The sequence below is a fragment of the Leucoraja erinacea genome, chromosome 22, assembly GCF_028641065.1.
Source record: "Leucoraja erinacea ecotype New England chromosome 22, Leri_hhj_1, whole genome shotgun sequence".
Taxonomy (NCBI): domain Eukaryota; kingdom Metazoa; phylum Chordata; class Chondrichthyes; order Rajiformes; family Rajidae; genus Leucoraja; species Leucoraja erinaceus.
Window position 1 is genome coordinate 22183236 of NC_073398.1, and position 27679 is coordinate 22210914.

Consider the following 27679-nt stretch of genomic DNA (forward strand, 5'->3'; position numbering starts at 1 on the left):
TTCTGCAGATTATTCTCTTTGCAAACTCTGAAACGAAGCACCCTTAAAATATTTTTAACAGAAATGACTTGGCGAAGTGAATAATGTGTAGGTCATCTGAAATGAAAGCAACTATATTGTGGTTGATTGGCAGCATAGTAAGTATGAGGTCAATGGAAATAAATCTCCCAATTGAACAAAGACTAATAACAATCTCCAGAGAGCACTCACCGTGTTTAAAAATCTTCATATCTGCCATGCAGAATCATTTAGTTTGTGACTACCTGTTGGTGAAAATGTATTTTCCTTTGATTCAAATGTAAAGTGGCGATTGCTTGTTCATGAATAATGATTATTTACTTTCTTACATTTTTACAGAATGGTTGTGGTAATTTTGTACGCGTTATACAAGTGTACAACCGGACGCATCTCTTTGTTTGCGGCAGTGGTGCATTTAGCCCTGTCTGCACATACATCAACAGGGGTCGCAAATCTGAGGTTCGTGTTATACCATTGATAAAGTAGACATTATATAACGTGTGCAGACAGTTGTATTGAATCCAAAACAGACTAAAGAAATGCTGCATCCAAACCCTTGTAGTTACTGTTATAGAATCAAATTTCCGAATCTTTCCAATAGCTCTGGAAGTCTTTCACTTGTACTTTGTCTCGTCTTCCAAAAATATCTAAACACTTCAAACGTTCAATTATTGAATTGTACAGTTACTGTTTAATGTAAGGAGAAGCTATTTGTGCAATATATTCAGGAATTTGAGGGTTATAGGGGAAAATTATAGTTTGACAAAAAACATTGAAATAGGAATTTGGCTCATCTGTTTTTTGTAGATAGTATCTAAAGACACAGAGGCAGAGTTGTAAAGCACATGAGCAGGCCCTTCAACCCAGCAGGTCCATGCTAACCAATGTACTTGTCAATATAATTCCTTTTTGTCTATCTTTGTTCTGTGGCCATCTGTGTCTTAATCATTCAAATACGGTTCCAGATGCTTTGTATGTATTCCTGCCTCCAACACCTCTTCATTCAATGTGTTCCAGATCCCTACCATTCTGTGTGTGTGGGGGGGAGGGGGGCGAGGGGGTGGGGGAGATTTACATCCCCTCTAAACCTCCTACCTCTCAACTTATATCCATGCTCTCTTGTTATAAATACTCCCACCATGGAAAAAAGATTCTGTTTATCTATGTTATCTATCCCCCCTATAATTTTGTAAACCTCTATCAGGTCACTCCTCAGTCTCTTCCACTCCAGAGAAAACAGGCTCAGCCTTTCCAATCCTTACATCTGAAACACTCCAATCCAGGCAACATCCCCTCTAGCACAATCCCATCCTGCCTATAGTGCGGTGACTTGAACTGCACACAATGCTCCAACTGTGGCCTGCAGGTACATTTTATAAAGTTCTAACATTATGTCCCTGCTGTTACATTCTCAGTTCAGTTTTAGTTCATTTCAGTTTTATTTTATTTTATTGAGCTTATTTTTAGTTTATTCTATGCCACATCAGAAGCATAAGGTCATAAGACACAGGAGCAGAATTAAACCATTTGGCCCTTTGAATGTCCTCCATCATTTGATCATTGCTGATCAATCTGAATTATTCCATATGCCTTCTTCACCAGCCTATGTACCTGTGTTGTCACCTCAGGGATCTTTGGCCTTTTTCCAATATTCTCCCAGCTGCTGGTGTAAGACTCACTGCCCTGTGATTAATCAGCTTATCCCTTCCGCCCTTCATGAATAAAGGAAACACATTTGCTATTCCCCAGTCAACTGTCATTCACCTGTGACTTGTGTAGGTGCAAAAATCTCTTGCAAGGTCCCACCCTCCCTTATCTCCCATATTAGTCTTGGATACATGTAAGCAGACCCTTGGGATTTATCTACTTTTTATGTTCTCCTTGACATCTAACATTTCTCCTTTCTTACTGCTATACCACTGCCCCCTCTCCCTGAAATTCCCATCTACCGTTTCTTTTCTCTTAGTGAATACAGATAGGAAATATTCATTTGGGAGCACACATATCCCCAGCTCAGCACACAGATTGCCCCTTTGGTCACTAAGGGAGCCTATTCTTTGTCTATTTGCCCTCTTGCTCCTGATATGTTTACAAAATGCCTTGGAATTCTCCTTCATCTTTCTGCCAGTGATATTTATCTTTATCCCTTTGGTTTCTTCTTAAAGTACTCACCTATTGTTTTCAATGGCCTGTCCTGCTTTAACCCACGATAGCTGCCATAGGCTTCCTTATTTTCTATCATCGAATCTTCGATCACTCTTGCCTTCTGTAAATGTCGTCCCTACCTTTCATGCAGTAGAAAACATGTTTGCCTTGATCTTTCACCGAATGACTTAAAATATTAACTCATCGGATATATATTACAGAAATTGTTAAAAGATTCCTAATGTACCAGTAAAATTTAGAGCCATTATTCTAGGAAATACCAGTGGCGTTAATACAAAATTAATTTATTCTGTTAATTTAAATTATCCTCTTTTCTTCATTGTGGTGATACTTCAACATAATGAGCTTTATCATTTTTACCACTTGAAACCAATCGCTAGCCCATTCCAAACATAGTATTACTGATATCACAAGAAGGACAATCGTTCAACAGTACATGCCAAGGATTCTATGGAAGCACTGTTCTTATTTTCTTATCATGTATTTGTGTCTTATCCTTTCAAATGGTTGTTCCATCTGAGACATGAGTTATGCAATGTCTGACCAGTCTTAGATTATTTAATATGACATGGAAACATAAAACATTTGGTGCAAAAGATAAATATGACATTTTTATTTATTTAAGGCTGGCTACTTAGACAAATGGCACACTTAAAAACTAAAACTGCTGAAGAGATAATGGTAAAGAGATGGAGTGTCAGGCACCTTGGGGTCAAATTGCAACAGATACATATTGTATGCAGTAACAGTCAATTCAGCAATTAATGTTTCCAAGAGCCTTCATGCCTCCAGCCCAGAAGCAGAATACATTTCGATAGCTCTCGTTGTTGGCTTTGTCAACCTGGAGAAATAAATTCTGGTTAATGATTTGCACAATTTGAAGAAAAATTGCACCTAGCTGCTGAGGCACCAGAAAGAAGCAGATCAAGAGTATTATTGCCTTTGTTCTCATCCCTGATGGTATCTGCGCATTGTACTTCATTACAGCATTAATATTTGATATATTACCGCATTGATTTTCACCATGTGAACTTTTCCTCATCTTCTCCATAGATAATGAAATGAATTTTGTCAGCTTCAAGTAGCTTTACCCAGCTCCACTTCAAAGCAGTGAACTTTTAAATATACATTGAAATCACAAACCCTCTCCTTCATCCCCTGTAGAGACTCTTCAAATCTATGAGCTAATATTGTGACGTAGTAGATATGTATCTATTGTATCTAAATGTAAATTGGATGATCCTCCCAAAATACATCTGGTCAGACATTCTGTTGGATCATATTTGAAGTGTTCCTAAAACAGAAATTAAACCATTCCCAAATCTAAACCTGGGGCCACACTCCTGCTTTAGGCTTGCTGGCAGAGGCTGGACTGGGATGGATGGAACAAGTGCTAACCTGTCTCACTCTGCTTACCACTGTGATAACTGGTGACACCATCTCAAGATGGGGATGTCTTTGCATTTTTTTTAAACCATTCCTGTGGGCCGTAAAAGATCAGGAGTGCTGACCTGCTATTCTCATCTATGTCTGGTCATCTCCACCAAACTGTAGCTGTTCCTGCCTCAATCCTTCTACTTCCTCAGAAGTTTGAGGAGATTCAGTATGTTGCTGAATCTTAATGGACTTCTTTAGGTGTGCGGTGGAGAGCATACTGGCTGGTTGCATCATGGCCTGGTGCAGTAACTTGAATGCTCAAGAACAAAGGAGGCTGCAAGAGGTGGTGGACATAGCACGGTCCATCATGAGCACTGACCTCCCACCATCAAAGAAAAAACAGGTGGCACTGTCGCAAGAAGGCAGCATTACCATCAAGGACCCACACCACTGTATCCATGCTCTCTTCTCACTGATACGAGGAGCCTGCAAACCATTACCTTCAGGAACTGCAGCTTCCCATCAACTATCAAGCTCTTGAGCCAGTGTGCACAACCCGAACCACAACCATACTTCAGCATCAAACTACTATGGACTTTGCACTGCTGAGAATGCATTCCATACTTTAGCTTGTACTATCATGATCCAATTTAGAATAACTGACAATTTATTGTACATTCATTTGTCGTGTTGTTGTAATTAATGTGCCCGCAAAGGTGCTGCAAGTAGGAATGTTATTGTTCTAATCCCTGTGCATATGACAATTAAACAGTCTTCATTCATGACTCTTGACGCCACTCAACCATCAGCAGGCGCCTGGGGGGGAACACGACATTCAATTTGCCTTCAGAAGGTGAGAAAGACCCTGTAGGAGCTACCGCAGATACTAATGATGGGACCTGAGAACCCTTCTTAGTCTGTACATGGTTTCTACCTGAATCAGATACTAACTAACTGCAGGCTGCACGTTTTAACTGATAACAATGAGTCACCTCCCTGTCTCATTTTATTTTTCAGGATCAAATATTTATGATTGAATCAAAAAACGAGTCAGGAAAGGGCCGCTGCTCATTTAACCCTCAGGTTGACACGGTGTCCTTTATGATCAGTGAGTAGAGAAAATAGAATGACAATCGTATCTTTGAAAGAATACAATTCAACTATACTTCTAATTGTGTCACTTTCTTCTTCAGATGAAGAGTTATTTTCAGGAGTGTACATCGACTTCATGGGTACTGATGCGGCAATATTCCGCAGTCTAACAAAAAGAAACAGCATAAGGACCGACCAGCACAACTCCAAGTGGCTAAGTGGTAGGTATCCTTAATTAGAGCCCATTCAATACAAACTAGACACAAAATAGCTGGAGCAACTCAGTATTACAGGCAGCATCTTTCGATAGAAGGAATGGGTGAAGTTTCATCGAGACCCTTCTTCAGATTGAGTCAGGGGAGAGGGAGACAGAGATAAGATAGGATAAGGTGTGAAAACGCGACATCAAAGGAGATGAGGGTCAAGGAAAATGTAGAATAGATCTTTGTTAACCACGAGAAGCTGACAACAAAGCATACATAGATAAAATGTAATCGGGGGGATAGTCCGACTGGTCGGAAAACTGGGAAGGAGGAAGGATGGAGAGAGAGGGAAAGCAAGGGTAACATGAATTTAGAAAAGTCAATATTTATACCGCTGGGGTATAAGCTGCCCAAGCGACATATGAGGTAGGAGATGTCAGTTACAGGGGTTGTGTTTAATCATCTATAGGCACCAACCCATAGATAATACCTGTAATGTTTGTTATAACTAAGTCAGGTTCTCTTTGAATTTGCACATTATATCATTGAATAGCGATCTACACCCAGGAATGTTTCTACTGTTTTTCATAATACAAAACTTAATCTGGAGAGCAGAGATATTACTTGGTTGAAATGCCCAATTCAGTTATTTTTGGCTTGAGAATCCAAGCTGAAGTTTATATATGGAGGAAGATTTCAGAGAATGACTGAGCTTAGTGTGATGTTCCCGGATATGCTGACACACAGAACTGTTTCATATGCTTTATTACTAGTCACTTCAATTGAATAGATTCTAATTAACCATTATTTGGATCACTGTGGTGTACTTTACAAAGTATTTCAGCCTAGCTCATTCATTAGCACCTCTCGTGTCTGCGAGAATAGATTGTAGGTGCGTGTCCCACCACTGTCAAACTGTTAGAATGTTATTTACACCTTTCAGACAATTTTCATGACCTCTTGTGCAGAATTACACATAATATGCCCTTCAGAAGTAGGCCATTCGGCCCATCTAGCCTACGCTGGTGCTGTTGCAATGGACAAGTCTCCTCCTCAGCTGTTCATCCCCACCCCATCAGTGTCTCCTTCTGTTCCTTCCTCCATCATTTTCTCATCGAGTGTTCACCGAAATGCATTTACTTTTTTCCCCATGCTGTTAATATAATTCATGCAGCAAACTCAAAGCTTTAAACAATCAATCAAATCTGTATTTTGAATTCTGGCTACAAGCTGTGAATCTGCTATTGACTGCGTCTCTGTCTGTTGTTAGAGCCTGTATTTGTGGGTGCGCAACTCATTCCTGATGGCACTGACCCAAATGATGCAAAACTGTACTTCTTCCTCCGGGAAAAGGTGACAGATGCTCACGGTAATACCAAGCAAATTCACTCCAGGATTGCCAGGATCTGTCCTGTAAGTAATGCACCTCGTTGTGGATTGAAATCTCATTATGTTATTAGGGGGGGATATTTTGTGTTTGCATCTGCCAGCTTGTTCAGCTGCTTCTAGCCTAAGCTCTTCGTGTTTTTGGAAAATGGGAATTCTAAACCAGATTTAATTTTTCAATTGAAATAAATGCAAGTTGAAACTCAACACAGCCCCAGTATGGCTTCGCATTGCAGAGTTTAAAAAAAAAAATACAAAGTTACTCACTTACGTAGAGAATTAAAAAATACAAGCTTCAATATAGAGTGTAATGCTCAAAAACTCCATGGCATGCAATTGTGGTGAAGGAACCTGTTGACAGAGGAACTGTTGGGAAAATGTAAAGACTGAGGGATAGTTATTATCCTGAAGGTCTGCTCAAGTTTTGATGATCTATTTTTTAATAGATATTTATTGCTACATATGCAATTAAACATTACACAGAGTGAAATTCATTTTGCATATAATGACTGCTGTGCTATTCATTAAGACATTCCATCTCAATGCCATTTACGTGCACGGTCCAGATAGCCCATGATCCCCATAATATCCAGAAATGTATTGATCTTTGTATAAAATAAATCCAGTGATCTGGGCTACAGAATGGCGGATACATCGCCCTGTGCATGAAGAAATTTCCCCTCCACTCAGAAGTAACTTACTTCTTATTATGAGACCATCACCCCTGTTTTTGATCCTTTAGGAATCAGAAGCATCGTTCTTTCATCCAGCCGGCCGAGTCCTGTATAACTATTGAATGCTTTAATGAGGATTCCTCTCAATCTTCTGATTTCCAGAGCATCTAGGCCTAGTATACTCAATCACTCTTCATACACCACCCAATATGTCTGCAACTAGTGTGATGGACCTGCCACATGCCTTCCATGGCAAGTACATGCTCTCTTGGGTAAGGAGACCAAAACTACACATCGGGTGCAGTTTCCCCAAGGCCCCATGGACATACAATAAGATTTTTACTCCTGTATTCAAATCCTCTCATAGCGTTCAATTTGCCTTCATTATCACTTGTATTTACAAATTGCCTTTCAGTGATGTGTAAATCCTATGAATATCAACATTTCTCATCATTTACAAAATAGTCCACTTTTACTTATTGTACACCTATTGTACATCTCTACATTATGTTGCATCTCCCATAGTCTTGCTCTCTCTCCCAGCTGGTCCATATTCCCTTGAAGCCCTTTCCACTCCCCTCCCTCAACTCAAGCTTTGTATCAACAACTACTGTAACTGAGAAATGTGACATTTCCTTTGCACAACCAAGCCACTGATCATCAATAGCCTCAAATAATGATCCCGGCAATGCCGTATTAGTCACAGCCTGGCAACATCAGAACTATCATTTATTCTTTATTTTTCATCTGAAAACCAGTTGTCAGAATTATTTCGACTAACCATCTCAAATAAACCATCTAGCCACCTTTCTCCAACCATAGCCGGTCATTCCAATCTACCGTCCTTCCAACACCAAACTCTGGCCCGCTCTCTGCATGGATCACTGGCCACATTCTCCAGTCACTTGTTTGCTCAACTCATAACTCCTAGCCTATTCTCTGTATCCTGGCCAGCTTGGATTTCCACTCTGTCATTGCATTTCAACGCGCCCTCCCCATAACTATTGGTGCATTTTATTCTACCACAGACCAAATACATATCTGTAAAGCAGCGGTCCATGCCTGTGCTTGATGTGATGGGACATTCTTAATGCTGAAGCAAATTTGAAAGGGTACATTTATTCCACGTAACAGCTTGCACTAAATTAAACATGTATTATTTAAGACATCCTACTGACAGATGTATGAAGTATTTCTATACCAGCCAGGATCCTGTTTCTATGTGGTTTGGATGTTGTGTTATAGACATGAGTTATTGGATGTAGCGTTAAATCTATTTTTTCCTTAACAGATGTTTAAATTCTTCCTTCACTGGATATTTACGATAAATTTGCTTTAATGTCTAGAATGATATAGGAGGTCAGCGCAGTCTTGTTAACAAATGGACAACATTCTTAAAGGCTCGTTTGGTATGTTCTGTGATAGATGATGATGGCACAGAAACTCACTTTGATGAACTGCGTAAGTGAACAATATTATAAACTTTTGTCTGACATGTTTTATTACAATTTTTTTTTTTCCGTTGAGTTCATATGAGAGAAATGGAGTTGGCTGACTTCTTGAGTTGTCTGATCCTAGACATATCTTATGTCAGAGCAGGTCAGTGAAGACTGTAAAAGTGATTCTAGTCTATTATGCTGTAGCAACTTAAAACAAAACAAGGGTTTATCTTCTTTATTCCTCCATTGTATCTTTTAGATAAAAGCTATCCAGCTCCCGGATGAATCTATTCTGATTTTCCCCTGCCCCCATTCATCCAGTGAGTAATTACTAGCTAATAATGCCTAACTTGCCAATGAGGACATTTCAGAGACCAAGGAAAAATGTTACCTGTACTAAGCTAACGTCAGAAATGTCATCACCAATCTAGCTGGTGACCTTTTCAGTTTCCATATTTCAGAACAAGCCCAACCATTTATCAGACAGGATGTAACTGAGAGCTGGGCTCAAAACACATTTTGCAGATCTACTTTGATGGGTATTTCCCTAAAACAACCTTGAATGCAGGATTTCGACTTGCAATCATCACCCTCTGCAGAACAATCCTGTCAACTTATATTTCTCTATTTTGGGAATCTGCTAAGTTTCGATGATGAAAATGACTGAATCAAAGAAACACTTTTATTCCTGTTAAATAATTGCAAGAGGGTTCACCCTATAGCACTACTGGCAAGTTTAATAATAGGAGCATTGTATTTTATGGAGCAGCAATCCAACTCGTCAGACCCTTTGGTTCCTTGAGATTTATCATTTTGAGATTGTTTTCAGAATCAACAAATGGCTAAGAATGTGTTTTTTTTTTTCTCAGAGGATGTATTTTTATTAGAAACAGAGTACCCCAAGAGCCTGCTTGTCTATGGACTGTTCACATCTTCAAGGTATGGCACAGTTCCAACGCCTTTATCTTTTGTTCTATAGATTGATTTACATCTGATGAACGTTTTAATAGTCTTATTATTTTAATGAATAAATCATGTATTTATTTCATTATTGTAAGTGGATCGCTTGTAGTACATTTGTTTGTAAGACAACTTATAACAGAGAGTTTTTGACATAAGCTCTCCATTGCATTTACCCAGTTGAATAAAATAAATAAGAAGCACACTAGGTTACTGCTGCATCTCCTGGTTGCTAACTATTTTAACTCCCATTCCCATACTGACCTTTATGTCCTTGGACTCCTCCATTGCCTTTTTCAAGTAATAACCCTCCCCCACCGCCCCCTTTGCATTCCCATGAGCCACCTCAACACATATGCACAAATTTTTCCAACTGCAACTTCCCCTCCTTCCCACACTAATGTCCGATCTAAAAAGTCTCCAATTTCCCTGTTATCTTCCCTCGTTTTCTCTCCTCCATGTCCCCTTACTCCCATATCCCTCTCTCTGATTCCATTTTGCTCCTATTCTCTGCTTATCTGATACCCTTTTGTCCCCTTTGTCCAGCCTTTGTCACTTACTCCAATCAGCTACCAATCAACCCCCTCCCACCTGTATCCACTTATCACTTGCCAGGCTTTTTCCGCCCCTACCTGTTACCAGCTTTTGTTCCATTCTCCATTCACGCTACAGAAGGACCCCGACCCAAAATGGTGCCTGTAAATTCCCTCCTCAGATGCTGCCTGACCTGCTAACTTACTCCAGCATTTTGTATTTTCCTCAAGATTTTTGCTAACCAAATCTCATAAATGATTGTTACTGTTGACTGAGAGCTTTGATGAGAGAGATTTTTATGTTCATCAAAACAAGACTATCAGTGCGGTGGAGTTGACTTATTTTAATATTTCTGATCGCCATCATGTAAACTAGGTTGTTCAAGTCCAAGTAGAATATTGGCAGTGGAGAGTGAAGCTGCTTCTATTACGTGGGTGGCACGGAGGCGCAGCGGTAGAGTTGCTGCCTTACAGCACCAGAGAGCCGGGTTCAATCCTGCCTACAGGTGCTGTCTGTATGTAGCTGTGCATTCTCCTTATTGCAACGTGGGTTATCTCTGGGAGTTCCGGCTCCCTCCCACACTACAGAGATTTGTAGTTTAATTGGCTTCTGTAAATTGTCCCCTAGTGTGTAGGACAGTGCTAGTGAACGGGATAATTGCAGGTTGGCATGGACTCGGTGGGCCAAAGGGCCAGTTTCCACATTGTATCTCTAACCTAAACATTTATGCACTGACGTTTCAGTTAAATAAGGTACTCAAATCTGCAGCCTGCCATTTAACGGGCATTTTCTGTGTAACCATGATTGCGGGGTATATCATACCTGCAACTCTTAATGTCCTTGCAAACTCCCAATAAAATTCAGGGTTCAGATTGTGTGATGGAGGGGTGAGCCGGTCTGAGAGCAATATTTTACAGTGGGCACAGCTTGGTTTTGTAGGGTAAAACGCACAACCCATCATTCATGTGCATCACTGAATGAGACAACGATGATTTATAATCAATTCAAAGCCAATAATCTTCCTTAGGGATCATCTGCTTTTATTTATGCTGATTTCTTCATTCATGATAAAATGATTTCCACAAGTTGATGGAATATTTTAAGACTGAATATGAGCTTAACAAGTAAAAACAATGCCTGTTGTATTGCTCATCACAATGCAATCTCTGCCTGTTCTTGCAGCTCAGTATTTAAAGGCTCGGCTGTGTGTGTCTATAACATGCTCGACATTCACACGGTATTTAATGGACCATTCGCACACAAAGAAGGACCAAGCCATCAATATGTTCCATACCAAGGCAGGATTCCGTATCCTAGGCCTGGCACAGTGAGTATTGAAATTTCCACCTTAACCTGCACTGTTTAATAATTCACTCAGCTTTAGAAGATTTTCTGAAGCCGCTTGGTTTGATACAATGACACCACACATCCCTCCTTCCCTCAGGGATTATGGCTCGAAATCTCATTACACGCACTTGTAATGTATAAATTCAGGTGGCATTTCAGTGTGGGAGGGCAATATTGCTATCTTACTGCAAAAATATTAAACTGATGGAATTTACCATGTGATACTCTTCAAAGCAGAGCGTTTGGCATTCTGTTTGATGACAACAGTCCAAGTCCAGCTTTGGGCTGAACAATGTGCTTCCCTGATGTTTACTATATGCTCAGCTTTTACTAGGGTAAGAAACCAGCCATTAAATTCACTTTCATCTCAGCATACATAACTTCCTTGATCTGCCCAGATTACTAATCTATCTACTGTCTTAATTACCTGAATGGTTTGGTATATACAATTAATCAAACCAAAACCAGACATTCTCAGTCCATTAACATCTAATAGATCCACGTTCAGCCCCCCTGAGGGTCTGTTTGAACTTTGAAGGAGTCTTCATACACAGCTGTTTTCATTGACACAGGCAGTCTCAGTAAATTCAACTTTCATTTTTATTTACTGTTAAAAGCAACAACAAATAACATTCGGAGAGAAAACATTCCATTCCAACTATTATATCAGCATCTGCTTTCTTTTTAGGAATATACTAGACCAAGTGGGACCCGTTGGGTCCCTGTCATAGGGCCTACTGCTATTGTCTATTGTCACATGGGAGGCCTGGTCCCCCAACGCAACCCATTCCCCAACGCAATATTCCACCACTCACCCATAGCTCCCATGGGAGGCCTGGTCCCCCAATGCAAACCGTTCCCCAATGCAATATTCCACCACTCACCCATTGCTGACAACAGCATAGGGGCTGCTCATTTTACCTTATGCACCCTCCCTCATTTTTAAACTTTAAAAAAATGCAATTGCACTTGCTAGCTAGCAGAACTCAGTGTACTGTGACTTTTAAAAAATGTATTTGCATTTGCTAGGGCTAGCAGGGCTCAGCGTACTTGGATAGCAACAATGTTGCGAGCAGGGCTACAATACCATTGTGACGTCACAGCTGTAAGCACAGGGAATAAGCAGTTATTTTTTTCCAAGTTTCCTCAGATTTTTGAACATTTTGATTAATAACGGGAAACAATGCATTAATTTTTCAGATAAGGCAATTTTTTACTTCATGGGATAAATCAGAATATGTACAAATTTTACCGTTAATGCGTCGTTTTTCGAGAAGATGTGATCGCACACGAACAAATAAATACACACACGCACACACACAGACACACACATTCAAGATCAGAGTTTTGTAGTTATAAGGATATGAATTTAACATGTTTATTCGTTAGAAACTTTGAACCAGCATAATATGAACATAGCCACATTTGTATTTCATCTGTGAACTTTGGCTCCAGTAACAACAATAGCAAGATTTGGATCTGATAGAATAAGTCCTGGTCAAATGGTCCAAAATTGTCCACAGGAGCAAGCTTGATGAACCTTGCTTGTTGTTTATGGGTGGCCATCCTTCAGCAATTTCTACATTAATAGAAACAGGAGTTGGAGTAAGTTATTCAATCCTTCGAGCCTGTCCATTGATCATTCTATATGATCAAGACTGATCATCCAAATCCAATACTGTGTTTCAGACTTTTCTCCAAATCCCTTGATTGATCTGGTCCAATCTAATTCATTGAGTGTATTTAATGGCTCAACTTCAACTGCTTTCTATGGTAGATAGTTTAATAGGTTTACCACTCTCTAGGGGAAGACATTTCTCCTCCTCTCAGTTTTAATTGGTGTACCTTTATCCTAAGATTGTGACCCTGGTCCTGGGTTTAAAGTCTAGGGAACATATTTCCTGTGCCAAATCTGTCCAGTTCCTTTGGAGTTCTCTAGGATTCAATAAAGACTTATTTAATTCTTCTAAACTTCAACAAATATAAATCTAATTAATACAATCTCTTTTCATAATCATGTCAATCCCAGCAATCAATAGAGTTATAGACATACAGCATGAAAACAGGCCCTTTGGCCCAACTTGCCCATGCCGCTGAACATGCCCCACCAACACTAGTCCCACCTGCCTACATTTGGCCCATACCCATCTAAACCTATCATATCCATGTATTTTTAAATTTTTTAGTGGTACCTGCTTCAACTACCTCCTCTGGCGACTTGTTCCATGTACCTACCACCCTATGTGTAAAAACAAGTTGCCCTTAGGTTCCTGATTGAATCTCACTCCCTCCCCTCACTTTAAACCAATGACGACTAGTTCTCGATTCCGCTAGTCTGGGTAAAAGATTCTGTGCATTTACTCTATATATTCCTCTCATGATTTTATACACGTCTATAATATCACCCCTCATCCTCCTACATTCCAAGGAATAAAATCCCAGACTGCTGAATAGCTCAGGCCCTCAAGACTTGGCAGCATCGGAAACCTTCTCCGCACCCTTTCCAGCTTAACAACATCCCTGTAATAAGTATTTTGGAAAACGTTGGATGAGTAACAGGGTTTAAGAAGCGCTGGGTCATCTTTCTCCATGGTGGCCAAAACTGAACACAACAATCCATATGGTGAACATTTACTAAATTTCCCCCATTTCAAATATTTCCTCATGGAAATTTCAGGACAAAGAACACCTGAGTGACCACATCTTTAAAACATTTGCATAATACCACCCATATTTAAATATTACAAAAATTGATATTTGCTTGACCTGACAATCCAAAATATTTCAGATCTTAAGTCTGCAATGTTGCATCTGTGTCATCTTAGTCAGTCCAAAAAAATCTAATATAGTAAATATCCAATCATAGCTGACTGCCTTTGCAAAAATAATACAAATATGAAAAGCAATCTGATCAAGACTTGCATTGCCTGTGCCTCAGATATCCAAGAACAAACATTTGTCATCAGTTTCAAAAGTGGAAATCTGGAATTAAAGCAGAAAATGCTGAATGTACTTTGCAAGTCAGGCAACATGGGAGGGTAGAGAAACAGAGTTAAGGGCCTGTCTCACTTAAGCGTCCTTGGCTCGCAAATTACACGACCTCGTGATCGCTTGAGGCGTACGGGCACCGTATGGCCGCGCGGGTCCGGTCGCACTTAGAAGCACGGAGGGGTATGGAGTTGTGCGGGCTCCGAAATTCTTGCAGTGAATGAAATCTTTGCGCGGCAACGGCCTGTCGTGCAACTGACGGCCAAAGTGGGACAGGCCCAAGACCCTGGCAGGACGCAACGTCTCACCTTCAACAGCAGCAGAAGCAGGCAAACCATCGCCAAACTCGGCCTGGGACTCACGGCCGTTGCGGTCCAGATCCGCCCCCAATTCTACTCCCAGAGCGGGGCCTAGAAAATTGAAGATAGACACAAAATGCAGGAGTAATTCAGCGGGACCTGCAGCATCTCTGGAGAGAAGCAATGGGTGACATTTCAGGTCAAGACCCTTCTTTTCAGACTGACGAAGAGTCTCAACACAAAACGTCACCCATTCCTTCTCTCCAGAGATGCTGCCGGTCCCGCTGAGTTACTCCAGCTTTGTGTCCATCTTCAAATGACGTCACACACTCCAGACGGCTGCGCGTACGCATGCAATCGCGTCCGACCTTCGCCCGACCGCCTTGGCTCAACGCGACCATGAGGTCGCGTAATTTGCGTGCCAAGGACACGTAAGTGTGACAGGCCCTTTAATATTTCTGCTGGCGAGCATTCACCTGCACCAGTGGGACGGAGGAGAAACAGGGATGAAGAATTGCAGGGGCATGGATGGTATAGAAGGGAAGAAAGATGAAAGGGCTGTGTTTGTAGGATGGGAGACAGACAATATAAATAGTAAATAGGAAATATAATATAAAAAATGAAACTTGGATTCAGAAATAATCAAAATTACAATAGCAGAAACATACCCTGCAGTCGCTCTCCAAAACAATCCAAGTATCAGTGGTAATGAGCTGCAATTACAAAACTCGGTACAATTTTCTCTTCATAGTTCTCCATTGTTTTGTAAAAAGTGAAAAGGTTTTTCTTTGTGTGTCTTTTAGACACACAAGGAAAAGTGTTAGTTGAAGTACTTGGCAAAATATCAGCTACAGCGCCACAACATTCAGTTACACTCTCACTATCTGTTCCAAAATAGTGAAACAGCCAAACCACAAAATAACATAGAGAGACACAAAATACTGGAGTAACTCAGCGGGTCAAGCAGCATCCCTGGAGAAATCCCTTCCTGGGATGCTGCTTGAGCCGCTGGGTTACTCCTGCATTTTGTTTCTTTCTTTGGTAAACTAGCAGTTCATTGTTTCTACAATAATATATGTTTTTTTCCTCATTTTTTCATATCAATTATGCTTTTGCGGTTTTGCAGTTGCAGTATCCCTCTTCCCATCAGAACTGCCCTCTCCATCAACTCTTTTAAGTCTAGATTTAAAACTTATTTCTACTCTCAAGCCTTTCCTGAGGTCCTCTGAGGGAGCGCTGTATGTATGTATTTATGTATGTATTGTTGATCTATGTACCACGTTAGTACCTGCACTAACGTAATGCACTTTGGTCAACGAGAGTAGTTTTTAAATGTGCTATAGAAATAAAATTGACTTGACTTAAATTATCTTTGTTCGGGCCCGTCAAAGAATTTTATTTTAAAAAATGTGATTATTTTAACAATGTGAGGGGGTATTTCCCATTAGAAGCTGTGTTGAGACTGAATAAACATCCTCCAGGTAAAAAGCTCGCAATCAATAAAGTGGCCAATTTCACCCCCACGTACTTGGCTAAATGTGAACTCTTGCTCAACGCTTAAGCTAACATGTTGTCCTATTCCAGCCAGGATTTCGTCATTATCATTTTCCAAGTTTCAGAGAAGGTTTGGTTGATAAAAGATATTGCAAACCACAAATGCCAGAACTTAAAACATTAATCACAATGAAATCCACTGACTGTCAGTTATCCTATCATGACCTCCGGGGCCGACAAAATGGAAAGATTTCACAGTACAGGTCATTAGGCCCATTAAGGAATGAGCCCCATTCCTAAACTTCATCTGCTCATCACAGCATGGTCTAGTATAATTGTTTTAGCCAGAGGCTGTACTCTATAATAGATGAAAAAGTATGGTTGATGGACGACTATTTTACAGTGTTGTTCTAGTTCTCAAACAAAATGATGTGCTTAAATTGTTTGAATAAAAACTTTAACAAGGATCCATTCCAGTTCCTGGGAGTTTGGGCACAATTATTTGCCATAGATTTCCTGTCCATGTCCCCTACGATTATCTCACACTCCTGGCCAGTCAACAAGATGGGCTGGATGGCCTATTTCTACTCCCATCACTTATGAAAATCGCAGGTTCTTCACATCCATCGTTCCACAGCTCAGTCATCTGACAGCAGCAAAGTATACTTCTGCTCCTCCAATTCTCATTTTCTTTCCCCATATAATATCTTCTGTTCTGGAATAAAAAAAGAGTATATTTCCTTTATTCACCAAAAAGTTATTCACTTTGGCACCAATCACAAAGCTCAAACAGTAATCAGTTAGAATTGTCGGCTGGGATCCTGTGTTTTTATGAGCATTGAATTGGTTTATAATGAATTAATACCTTGCCTTTTGAGATGAAGTATTACGGCATATGGCATTTATAGAAAAATGATTTGTTCAGTGCCAGGACTTTTAACAGACTTTAAAAGGGTGAAAGCTGCTATGAAAACACGGTAATATAAGTGGGATTATTAGCTGTTCATTACACCATCAGAAATGGAGGAAAATACTGCAGCTGGAAATCTGGAGGAAAATAGGAAATTTGGGAGGTATTCTGCAGATCAGGCAGCATTTGTAAAGAGTTCAAAGGGTATTTTATTGTCACGTGTGCCAATTAAGGCACAGTGATACTTGATTTACCATACAGCCATACTTAAAAAAAACACAAGACATACAACTATATAAAAGTTAACATAAACATCCACCACAGCGGATTCCCCACATTCCTCTGTGATGGAAGACAATAAAGTCTAATCTTCTCCTGCGGATGGGGCAGTCGAACCATCCGCATTCGGGGCGAGTGAAGCTCCCGCAGCCGGTGATCGAAGCCCAAACGTCGGGGCGGTCGAAGCCCCCACGTCAGGGTGGTCTTGTAAAGTTCAAGATAAACCAGGAGTGAGGGGAAAAAGGAAACAAAGGGAAAGATTTAGAAACATGGAACCATAGATGTTGGTTTACACAAAAGGATGCAAAGTGCTAGAGTAAATCAACGGGTCAGGCAACATTTCTGATGAACGTCAATAGGCGACGTTTTGGGTCAAGACCCTTCTGCAGAATTTTTGTGAGAGGAAGGGGGGCTGGAAAGACTGAATGGTAAAACTGGTTATGAGCCCAGTAGTGAGAGGGTGATAAAGGGCAGTAAACAACAAAAAATTAATATGATGACAAAGTGAATAGCAGGAGACGAATAAAACCTGAAGAGGGAAAGAAACTCACTGCTGGAAATGTAAGGTGCATATTTGGAAAGGGTGAATATCCAAATATGTTGTACTCATAGCCAAAATCAACAAATTGAATTGTGTCTAGTTGGAAGGTGAGGTTCCTCGTGCACTTCATTGGAACAGTGTAGGAGGCTGAAGACAGAGTGGTGCAAGTGAGATGGAGAATCAGTAATTGCTTGCATCATTTTTATTATACAGCAGGATAAACAAAAACATAGCATGGGAAATTAAAGCTTGGACCATCGCCTCAACAAATACACAGGATTAACAAAGTTGGTGAAATTACCAGGATTTCAATTCAATTTTGAATTGAAATTATATGATCCTCTATTCGGCCCTGAAGTTTTCCTCAGCTTTTTATATAATATATTCGTGGGTTTTGCCTGTTTAAATGTTATACATTTTACTTTTTTTGAACTCCAGATTATCAGCCGTGTTTTATCAGGCAATAACCACTGCACTTTAATACAGTGTAAGTTCTGATTCACTTTGGACAGATATAATTTACTGTCTCAAAATATCTATTTGAAAGCAGCAAGAAAAAAAGAGTAATATGAGTGTCTATAATATCTGTGAATATGTTTTTTAAAAATCCAAAATCCAGAATAACATAAATTGCATGATAAATTACAGACCGAGATAAACAAGAGATTTTACTGAAACCTAATTGTTCTTGCTGTGGTTTTATATTTAATTATTAGTGCCCTGGAGGAGCATTTACACCAAACACGTTGTCAACAAAGGATTATCCCGATGAAGTGGTAACGTTTATCAGGAACCATCCTACGATGTATAACTCTGTCTATCCGATCAATAAACAGCCGCTGATAGTGAGGATTAACACTGATTATAAGTACACCAAGATAGTGGTGGACCAAGTGAAGGCAGCTGATGGAAGATATCACGTCCTCTTTCTCGGCACAGGTAAGATATTTTTTTAAAGTGAGTCTAAATCTCAATAAGCGATGCCTATAACTTTGCTTTGTGGAGGAAAACATCTTGTTTGTTGGATGTTCAGGAGAATGATATAGACCTGCTCTTTGTTAACTAAAAAGGTGTTGTCTGGGGGACACTGCCAGCTAACATAACATTACTGGCCAGGCTCATGCAATAATGTCAAGGGGATATCATCAGAGAGCCAGGAGCAGGTCTGCACCAAAGAGGACCTACTCCAATTCTTTCTTCCATCTTCTTAAATGGATGCTACAACGCTGACCCATGGTGTTATAGAGTGAGGGGCTCCTTCATTGAAGAAAACACCTTCACTTCAGCAGCCTTTAAACAGCTGGTTTGATGACCCACTTCCAAACTCCTAACTCCACCTTGGATATATTTTCACTTTATCATTGACCCTAGTCTCTCCTCTCTCTGCAAGGCCATTGGCTTGGCATACCCCTGAACTAATGCAGGGAGGATTTTATCCTCCCACCCCCCTTTCAACTACCTGCATACTTTCACATTCCACCTATTCACGATAACTTTATAAGGATGATTGTCAAGGACTGGATATGCCCTCGAGTCCTTGACATTTCCACCCTGGGGAAAATGGTTCTAAATGTCTGTCCTATCCATGACTCATCATTAATGTGCTCTCTCCAAAATCTGCATTGGAAGCAATGCATGACAGAACAACAAATGTCCATTGAAGAATAGAGACCAACATCACATATTGCCTCAGACCAGCATGATATATTTCATTTGTCGGAAGGAATTGCGGATGCTGGTTTAAACTGAAATTAGACACAAAAAGCTGGAGTAACTCAGAGGGTCAGACAGCATTTCTGGAAATATTCCTTTTCTGCAGAGGTGCTGTCTGACCCGCTGAGTTACTCCAGCTTTTTGTGACACATTTCATGCTTGCTGGGGGGGGGGGGTATTTTTATTGTCACCTGTGTAAAGCAGGTGATGGTGGACTCTTTATATTGAATGTACACATCTGCTGTTATTTTATTTTTTCATCCCCAATGTGAAGAAGCAGATCTTGCTCGCATTATAATATCACCAAAAGTTGTTCGCATTCACCAGGTAAAAACAGGCATCTCTCCCAGTACGGAAACCGTGTTTAGTTTTGTTATCAGGTTATTCATTCAAAACTTCCTTCAAGAAAACGAATTAGATATTTTAAGGTTCCATTGAGCCAAATTCTGATTGGCAAATTGATTTGTTTCTGATATGTCTTTCAGATAAGGGAACCGTCCAGAAGATTGTGGTCTTGTCAAAAAACACATCAAATAAGGAGGAGCTTATCTTGGAAGAAATTGAAGTTTTTGAGGTTTGACCATTTTTTAAAAATCAGGCTATGTAGCATCTAGTCAGCAGGTTGGAATTTATAAGAAAGCCTTTCCAAAGTTTCATAGATGAAAAGCTATTGGCTAAATTCATATACGGGCCAAGTTAGATGCTGCATCAGAGGCCCATGTGGAAACAATCAGCACGGTCTTTATCATCAGACTGCTGCTTTAGGTTCAATCCGGAAGACGTATAGAGTGTGCTCCTAATTATACAAGTCCCCAAAGATCTGTAATGTTTTCAAGGCAGTCAAACCATTCATGCTTTGAAGTCTCATGCCCGTGGGTTTACTGGTAGACTAACTGAGTAGATATGTGTTATGACACTGTGAAGGCTGCGATGTGTTAAGTTAAACAATGCAGTTTATTCATTCCATTCACTTACATTCACTTTTTTTGTCAATGCAGATCATAAAATTCAGCTAATTGTAGCCCGTTTGAAATAAATAATGGCAAAAAGTATTTATATAATTTCTTGAAATTCTTGTAAATAATACATAGTGAACTCCCTGCATTATTTTTTTTGGCAATTCTGAAGTCTGCTTCAACAATGGGGATACTTGTGGGGGGGGGAAGCAACGTGGGTAATAATTTGTTCCAGTAGTTCAGAGGGAAAGTGCTTGACAGAAGAGAGCAATTTAAATGTTTATTTAAACATAAGCCAACTTTCTGTGATTTAGCAGACGGGGTTGTGGAGTTGCCAGATCGTATCGAATGTATAACTAGTGGTTTGACCATTTGACATCAAGCCCCACACTTCTGCCTTCAGTTCACAGCATGGCCATTCTCCCGGCCCACTGCATTCTCCTGATGATTCAAAGGCAAAGAAATGCTTCATTAGTCAAATGGACACCGTTTAATTCAACTTTGCACCTCATCTCCACGGATCATGGGCGGAAATCCCGGGGGGGGGGGGGGGGGGACGGGGGGGACAGGGGAAACACGTCCCCTCCATGTTTTGGGAGGTGGGGGACAATCCCTCCAATGTTTTGTAATCTGGATTTTAAAATTTGGTGAAAAAACGATTAAAAATCTCCGCTTTCAGCGAGACAGTGGGGTTGGGACTGATGGTTGAGGGTGCCGATTGGACGAGAGAGGTGTCGGTCATTGGCAGTGGGGGTGGATGGGACATGATGATTCAGCGCAATGATTGGAGGAGGGAGGTGTCGGTCAGAGGCGGAAGAGGGGGGGTGGGACTGAGGAATGAGCGCGGTGATTGGAGGAGAGAGACGTCCTGGTGGAGCAAAGATTATAGCGCAGAGCTTGAATCGGCCTGTTCGCGGGGCTTTTCATCGCCCGGCGCAGCTTAAAATCGCCGGGCGATGGTAGATCCTGCGGCCGGTTTTAAGTTGCGCTGGGCAATGAAAAGCCCCGCGAATAGGCCGATTGAAGCCCCACGATTCGGGGCGGACGAAGCTGCTGTTGCTGGAGTTCAGAGTTGGTCATCAACCAGGTCAGCTTCCGATGTTACCGTCCACAGGGCCCACAGCCAAAGCCTCGTGTGTGTGTGTGCGCACGTGAGGCACCAAGAAATTCTGTCCCCCCCCCCCGTGTTTTGGCCGATTTCCGCCCCTGTCCACGGATTAAATAACCTACAGAACCTACAAGTATGTAGGTTAATTGGTTTGGTATCAGTGTAGATTGTCCCTTGTGTGTGTAGGATAGTGTTAATGTGCAGGGATCGCTGGTCTGCACGGACTTAGTGGGCCTATGGGCCTATTTCCGTGCTGCATCTCTAAACTAAACTAAGCAAACAATCCTTAATCCCCCTGTCCCACTTAAGAAACCTGAACGGAAACCTCTGGAGACTTTGCGCCCCACCTAAGGTTTCCGTGCGGTTTCCGGAGGTTGCAGGTGGTTGCCGGAGGTTGCAGGTAGTGAAAGCAGGTAGGGAGACTGACAAAAACCTCCGGGAACCGCACGGAAGCCTTGGGTGGGGAGCAAAGCCTCCAGAGGTTTACGTTCAGGTTTCCTAAGGGGCATTATAAGCATTATGAAAAACCGACCAATTCTCCACATCAATGCCACTGTGATTTTTCTCTGGGTAACGTGGCACTGTCGAGAATTATTTTCACTTCCTGGTGCTTCTGAGAATTGCTGGAAATTCTACAGGGCTGCTGGGAACTTCTATCTACTTCTCCCACTCTTCATGCTTTTTCATGGTCCCTTTCAGAATGGCAGGCAGTGACTAGTGGGATACCGCAAGGCTCGGTGCTGGGACCACAACTATTTACAATATACATCAATGATTTGAATGAAGGGATTCAAAGTAACATTAGCAAATTTGCTGACACAAAGCTGGGCGGCAGTGTGAACTGTGTGGTGCTATGAGAATGCAGGGTGACTTGGACAGTTTGGGGGTGTGGGCAGATGCATGGCAGATTAAATTTAATGTGGATAAATGTGAGGTTATCCACTTTGGTTGCAAAAACAGGAAGGCAGATTACTATCTAAATGGCTATGAAAGTCTATGAAAGTAAGCATGCAGGTACAGCAGGTAGTGAAGAAAGTGAATGGCATGTTGGCCTTTATAACAAGAGGAGTCGAGTGTAGGAGCAGTTGTACAGGGCCCTAGTGAGACCACACCTGGAGTATTGTGTGCAGTTTTGGTCCCCTAATTTGAGGAAGGACATTCTTGCTATTGAGTGAATGCAGCGTAGGTTAACAAGGTTAATTCCTGGGATGGCGGGACTGTCATATGCTCAGAGAATGGAGCGGCTGGGCTTGTACACGCTGGAGTTTAGAAGGATGAGAGGATATCTTATTGAAACATACAAGATTGTTAAGGGTTTGGGCACGCTAGAGGCAGGAAATATGTTCCTGATGTTGGGGGAGTCCAGAACCAGGTGCCACAGTCCAAGAATAAGGGGTAAGCCATTTAGAACGGAGATGAGGAAACACTTTTTCTCAGAGTTGTGAGTTTGTGGAATTCTCTGTCTCAGAGGACGGTGGAGGCCGGTTCTCTGGATACTTTCAAGAGAGCTAGATAGAGCTCTTAAAGATAGCAGAGTCAGGGTATATGGGGAGAAGGCAGGAACAGGGTACTGATTGGGGATGATCAGCCATGATCACATTGAATGGCGGTGCTGGCTCGAAGGGCCGAATGGCCCACTCCCGCACCTATTGTCTATTGTCTATAATTGTAGTCTTCAGCGCAAGTGAGAGTAAAGGAGGAGAATATTTGAGGCCATAACATAGTTCTCATTTTAGCTGTCATTGCTTCAACATGTCTATCACCAATAGCAAAACACATATGCTATATGTCGACTTTAAATGCATACCTGTTTTTTTAATCCATATTCCTGCCAGCTCACCACTTCCATTGGACGAAGTCTGATAAGGATCTAGAAATTCACTCTTGGTTGGTAGAAATATGCAGATCATACAGTTGCTGTGCTCTCTGCATTCAAACTTTGTGCCATTGAAATTAATGCAACTGAATTGAAGATGTGGGATACAATGTGCTCATATAAATATTTATTGTGTTAAAGATGCCAACTAAGAATGAATCTCTTTGTGTAATATATCTCCACAGGCAGTTTCAATTATAAATGTTGACTTGTGCCTAGAACTTGCTTAACTGCAATTTAATGACACTTAAATAGTGTTGTATGTCATTCTAACGCTGTTTTTTAAAGTCCCATAAAGATTGTGAACATCATTTGCGATGTTCCCAGAGCAACATTATTATCTTTCCCCATGTTGCACTACCCTGGGCCAGTATCAGCAAATGCAATTCCATTAATTCATTGCAGGCTCTCACAGATGCCAGCAGTCAGCTACAAGCCGCAACCTGGGGAGTCGGCCTTTAAAGGGATGTGCACATATGAATAGGACTGTCACGGGTGGGGAATTGTGCTTCGTCAGAATGCATGGGACAGGCTAAGAGAAGAAATTACTCTCTAGATGGATAGCCTGCATCCTAATGGTATGAGCAGGTTCTTATGGCAAAAGGTTGCCGAGGAGATTAGTAATAACATCAGGGATGTGTAGAATAGGAATAGAAACATAGAAACATAAAAAATAGGTGCAGGAGTAGGCTATTCGGCCCTTCGAGCCTGCACCGCCATTCAATATGATCATGGCTGATCATCCAACTCAGTATCCTGTACCTGCCTTCTCTCCATACCCCCTGATCCCTTTAGCCACAAGGGCCACATCTATCTCCCTCTTAAATATAGCCAATGAACTGGCCTCAACTACCTTCTGTGGCAGAGAATTCCAGAGATTCACCACTCTCTGTGTGAAAAATGTTTTCCTCATCTCGGTCCTAAAAGATTTCCCCCTTATCCTTAAACTGTGACCCCTTGTTCTGACTTCCCCAATATCGGGAACAATCTTCCAGCATCTAGCCTGTCCAGCCCCTTAAGAATTTTGTAAGTTTCTATAAGATCCCCCCTCAATCTTCTAAATTCTAGCGAGTACAAACCAAGTCTATCCAGTCTTTCTTCATATGAAAGTCCTGACATCCCAGGAATCAGTCTGGTGAACCTTCTCTGTACTCCCTCTATGGCAAGAATGTATTTCCTCAGATTAGGAGACCAAAACTGTATGCAATACTCCAGGTGTGGTCTCACCAAGACCCTGTACAACTGCAGTAGAACCACCCTGCTCCTATACTGAAATCCTTTTGCTATGAATGCTAATATACCATTCGCCTTCTTCACTGCCTGCTGCACCTGCATGCCTACTTTTAATGACTGCTGTACCATGACACCCAGGTCTCGTTGCATCTCCCCTTTTCCTAATCGGCCACCATTCAGATAATAGTCTACTTACCCACAGTTCAGGGAAGTATGGAAAATGAACAAATTTGGTTTAAACCGGCATCTGTAGTTCCTTCCTACATGTTTCCCTGTGATCATTCTGTGCACTCCAGTGGGCCAATCAACAATTATATTGGACTATAGAGCTTGGAGAAATCTATAATTGAACAATGGGCAAAATCTGTAGCAGGAGATTAGTGACATTGGTCTGGAATGATCCCAAGACCAGGAATTTGAGAATGGTCATCTGGACCTCCACATAAGAAGGAACACAGTCACACATCTGAGCTTGTATTTGATTTCTCAGGTCATACATCTCAGTGAGGGCAAATAATGCAGTTTTGACTATTGCCTTTTTTAAATGACACAGATCTTTAGGCCAAAACGGTTCTAAGATCCTGGTTAATCAGAGCATAATAAGAAGCGTTTTCAAATGACCAGGATCTCCAAACCCTGTTTGCCTAAAATCTGTGTCAATTTAAAAGTCAATATTCAAACTACATTAGACACAAAGTGCTGGAGTAACTCAGCAGGACAGGCAGCATCTCTGGAGAGAAGGATTGGGTGACGTTTCGGGTCGAGACCCTTCTTCAGACTGCCCTATGCTTGCTTTTCAAACCAGTGAGGCTGAGTTAAACAAGAGTTTTACAGTGGAGCCTGTTTCCTACTCTTCATGGAAACCCCGTATAATGTCAGGAGTTGAATTACCCACAAAACACAAAGAGGCCTGGAAATGGGTGGGTTTTTATTTTGCACCAACTTAAGTCTTTTTCCAGCTGCACAACAGTTTTTCCCAGACCTGTGAAAAGGAAGTTACAGACCATGATTTTTTAGAGGAGAGGGGAAATTGTGCTCATATCTAAAATTTCCAACATAAAACAAGTTGATCACCATAAAGCTGAAAATACAATGTCATCTATGGAGCGAAGGAAATAGGCAACGTTTCGTAGTCTGAAGAAGGGTCTCAACCCGAAACATTGCCTATTTCCTTCGCTCCATAAATGCTGCTTCACCCGCTGAGTTACTCCAGCATTTTTGTCTACCTTCGATTTTCCAGCATCTGCAGTTCCTTCTTAAATATGTAAGATCGCACCATTTTTTCAGTCTGGGTCACATTATAAGCTACATTGGGATAAATCTGGGGGACTTTGCCTTAAGGCCAGTAATGAATCAGATGGATTTATATAATATTCCAGTAGTTTATTCGTGCTAACGTTTCCTTCTATATTTAATTAAATTAATTTAATGACATAAATTTACATTTCCCAGCTGTAGTGCTGGCATTTGAGCATGTGATTCTGGATGAATAGTCAGGGCCTCTAGATACTAGCCTAATACTTTAACCACAGTACTTCTCTGACCATGAATCTTTATAAGCATGTATGTAAATAAATCCTGGTCTTGGAATAAGGGCCAAACAGTAGCACAGTGTTAGGTGCCCCTCAACAAATGCATGGTTTCAGATTCTATGTTTGTCATTTGGCTGAGTGCTATTCCAGTCGTTTTGAGGCAAATCGGATCTTTATATTCTCAACCAATGTGCATATTGACTCCTCAGGTTACTAACTTTGACACTCTTTTTCTTTTGGAGTGTGTTTAAAATACATTGTGAACAACAACAATTTAATAAGGGAAGGAATTTTCATGACCTATTTTCACTAATGAAAAGTTAGTGATATTTATCGTCTAGTGGGAGACGTTTATTGGTCTTGACGTTTCCTGGTGTTTATCTGATCTCTTTGGTTATATAAATTCAATCAAAAGAGGAGTTAATTTGATTTTGAGTCAACTGTGTCTTTTTTTTCCTGGGAGGACAGTAGCAATAGTATACAAACTACTGCGAGACAAGTTGGTCAGAATCATCAGAGAGTCTTCAGGTGCAGATAATTCCTGCAGTTCCATCACAGACAGTCAAAAGGGAATACAGTAAAATGTTTCATTTTCCCCAGAGCAGACTTCCTTTCCATTACATCACGCTTGATCTGATAGTGAGGCAGAGGAAAGGATAGGGGCCTCAACAAACTGAATGCAAGCAGGAGGTGAGGTTTGTGTTTCAGACTTTAGGATTAGGTCCCAAGACTTCAGCAATGGGAGCAAGCAGACTGCCAAAGCATCATCTACTTCAATAGACAGTTATTTTGGACATTAGTCGCACCTAAAAAGCACAACAACCTATGAGAAAGTTGGACACTATTCCTTAGTAATTGCAATCCAAAAAAGTTAACTTTGAATCAACCTTTTTCTTAATAGTTTCAATATGGGGGGGGGGGGGTTCAGATGAAAAAGTGTTCATGTTGCACATGGGTTCATATTATTGGGATTTCTAGCACCTCGTGCAAATCGTTAAAATGGATAGTATTTATTGATAACATTGTGTGAGCCAATAGTTGGAGGTAGTTTTGCTCATGTAATTCACAGGGAGGGGCCGACTGCTCAACAATCAGACAACTTTATCAGATCTTATCCCAGTTCTGACCAAGAGAATTACACCTAAAATGTCTTCTCATTGATGCTGCCTGTTTTGGAAATGGCAGGATGTTTCCACTTTGAGGGATTCTCAGCCTCATGGCAAAAGGAAAAAATATATATTTACAAACTCCAGGCTGAGTCAGGAAACTTAGGTGTCCGAGATGTGGCCCCACTTGCAAAATTCTGGTGGTCATACCTGTGAAGTCAAACCTGAAATAGTCGGTCTCAAATATATAGGATTGATTAATACTGTGAAAGTTTAACTTTATCAAGGTGCTTTGACTTCTGATTAATTTTTGATTTCAACTTTCTTTAAGTTGATTAAAATTGTATGAAAGTGTTGATTTCATCCAGGGCAATAGATCATTTCAAATAAAGTTGGTAATCTGAAGCCATATTCTGAACTTCAGAGACATTTCAAGGCTTCCAATGGT

The 27679-nt window shown here is 41.0% G+C and overlaps 1 protein-coding gene across 4 annotated transcripts in view; it reads left to right on the forward strand.

The window, feature by feature from the left end:
- Positions 1–27679, forward strand: part of sema3c (sema domain, immunoglobulin domain (Ig), short basic domain, secreted, (semaphorin) 3C) — a 217888-nt gene that overhangs the window by 173966 nt on the left and 16243 nt on the right. For all 4 annotated transcript variants that reach the window (XM_055653098.1, XM_055653099.1, XM_055653100.1 and 1 more), the window contains 9 exons: positions 358–477; positions 4579–4669; positions 4755–4874; positions 6127–6269; positions 8263–8377; positions 9225–9294; positions 11032–11176; positions 18424–18646; positions 19906–19994. In XM_055653098.1, the coding sequence (XP_055509073.1) occupies positions 358–477; positions 4579–4669; positions 4755–4874; positions 6127–6269; positions 8263–8377; positions 9225–9294; positions 11032–11176; positions 18424–18646; positions 19906–19994 (1116 nt within the window). The remainder of the gene's footprint in view (positions 1–357; positions 478–4578; positions 4670–4754; positions 4875–6126; positions 6270–8262; positions 8378–9224; positions 9295–11031; positions 11177–18423; positions 18647–19905; positions 19995–27679) is intronic.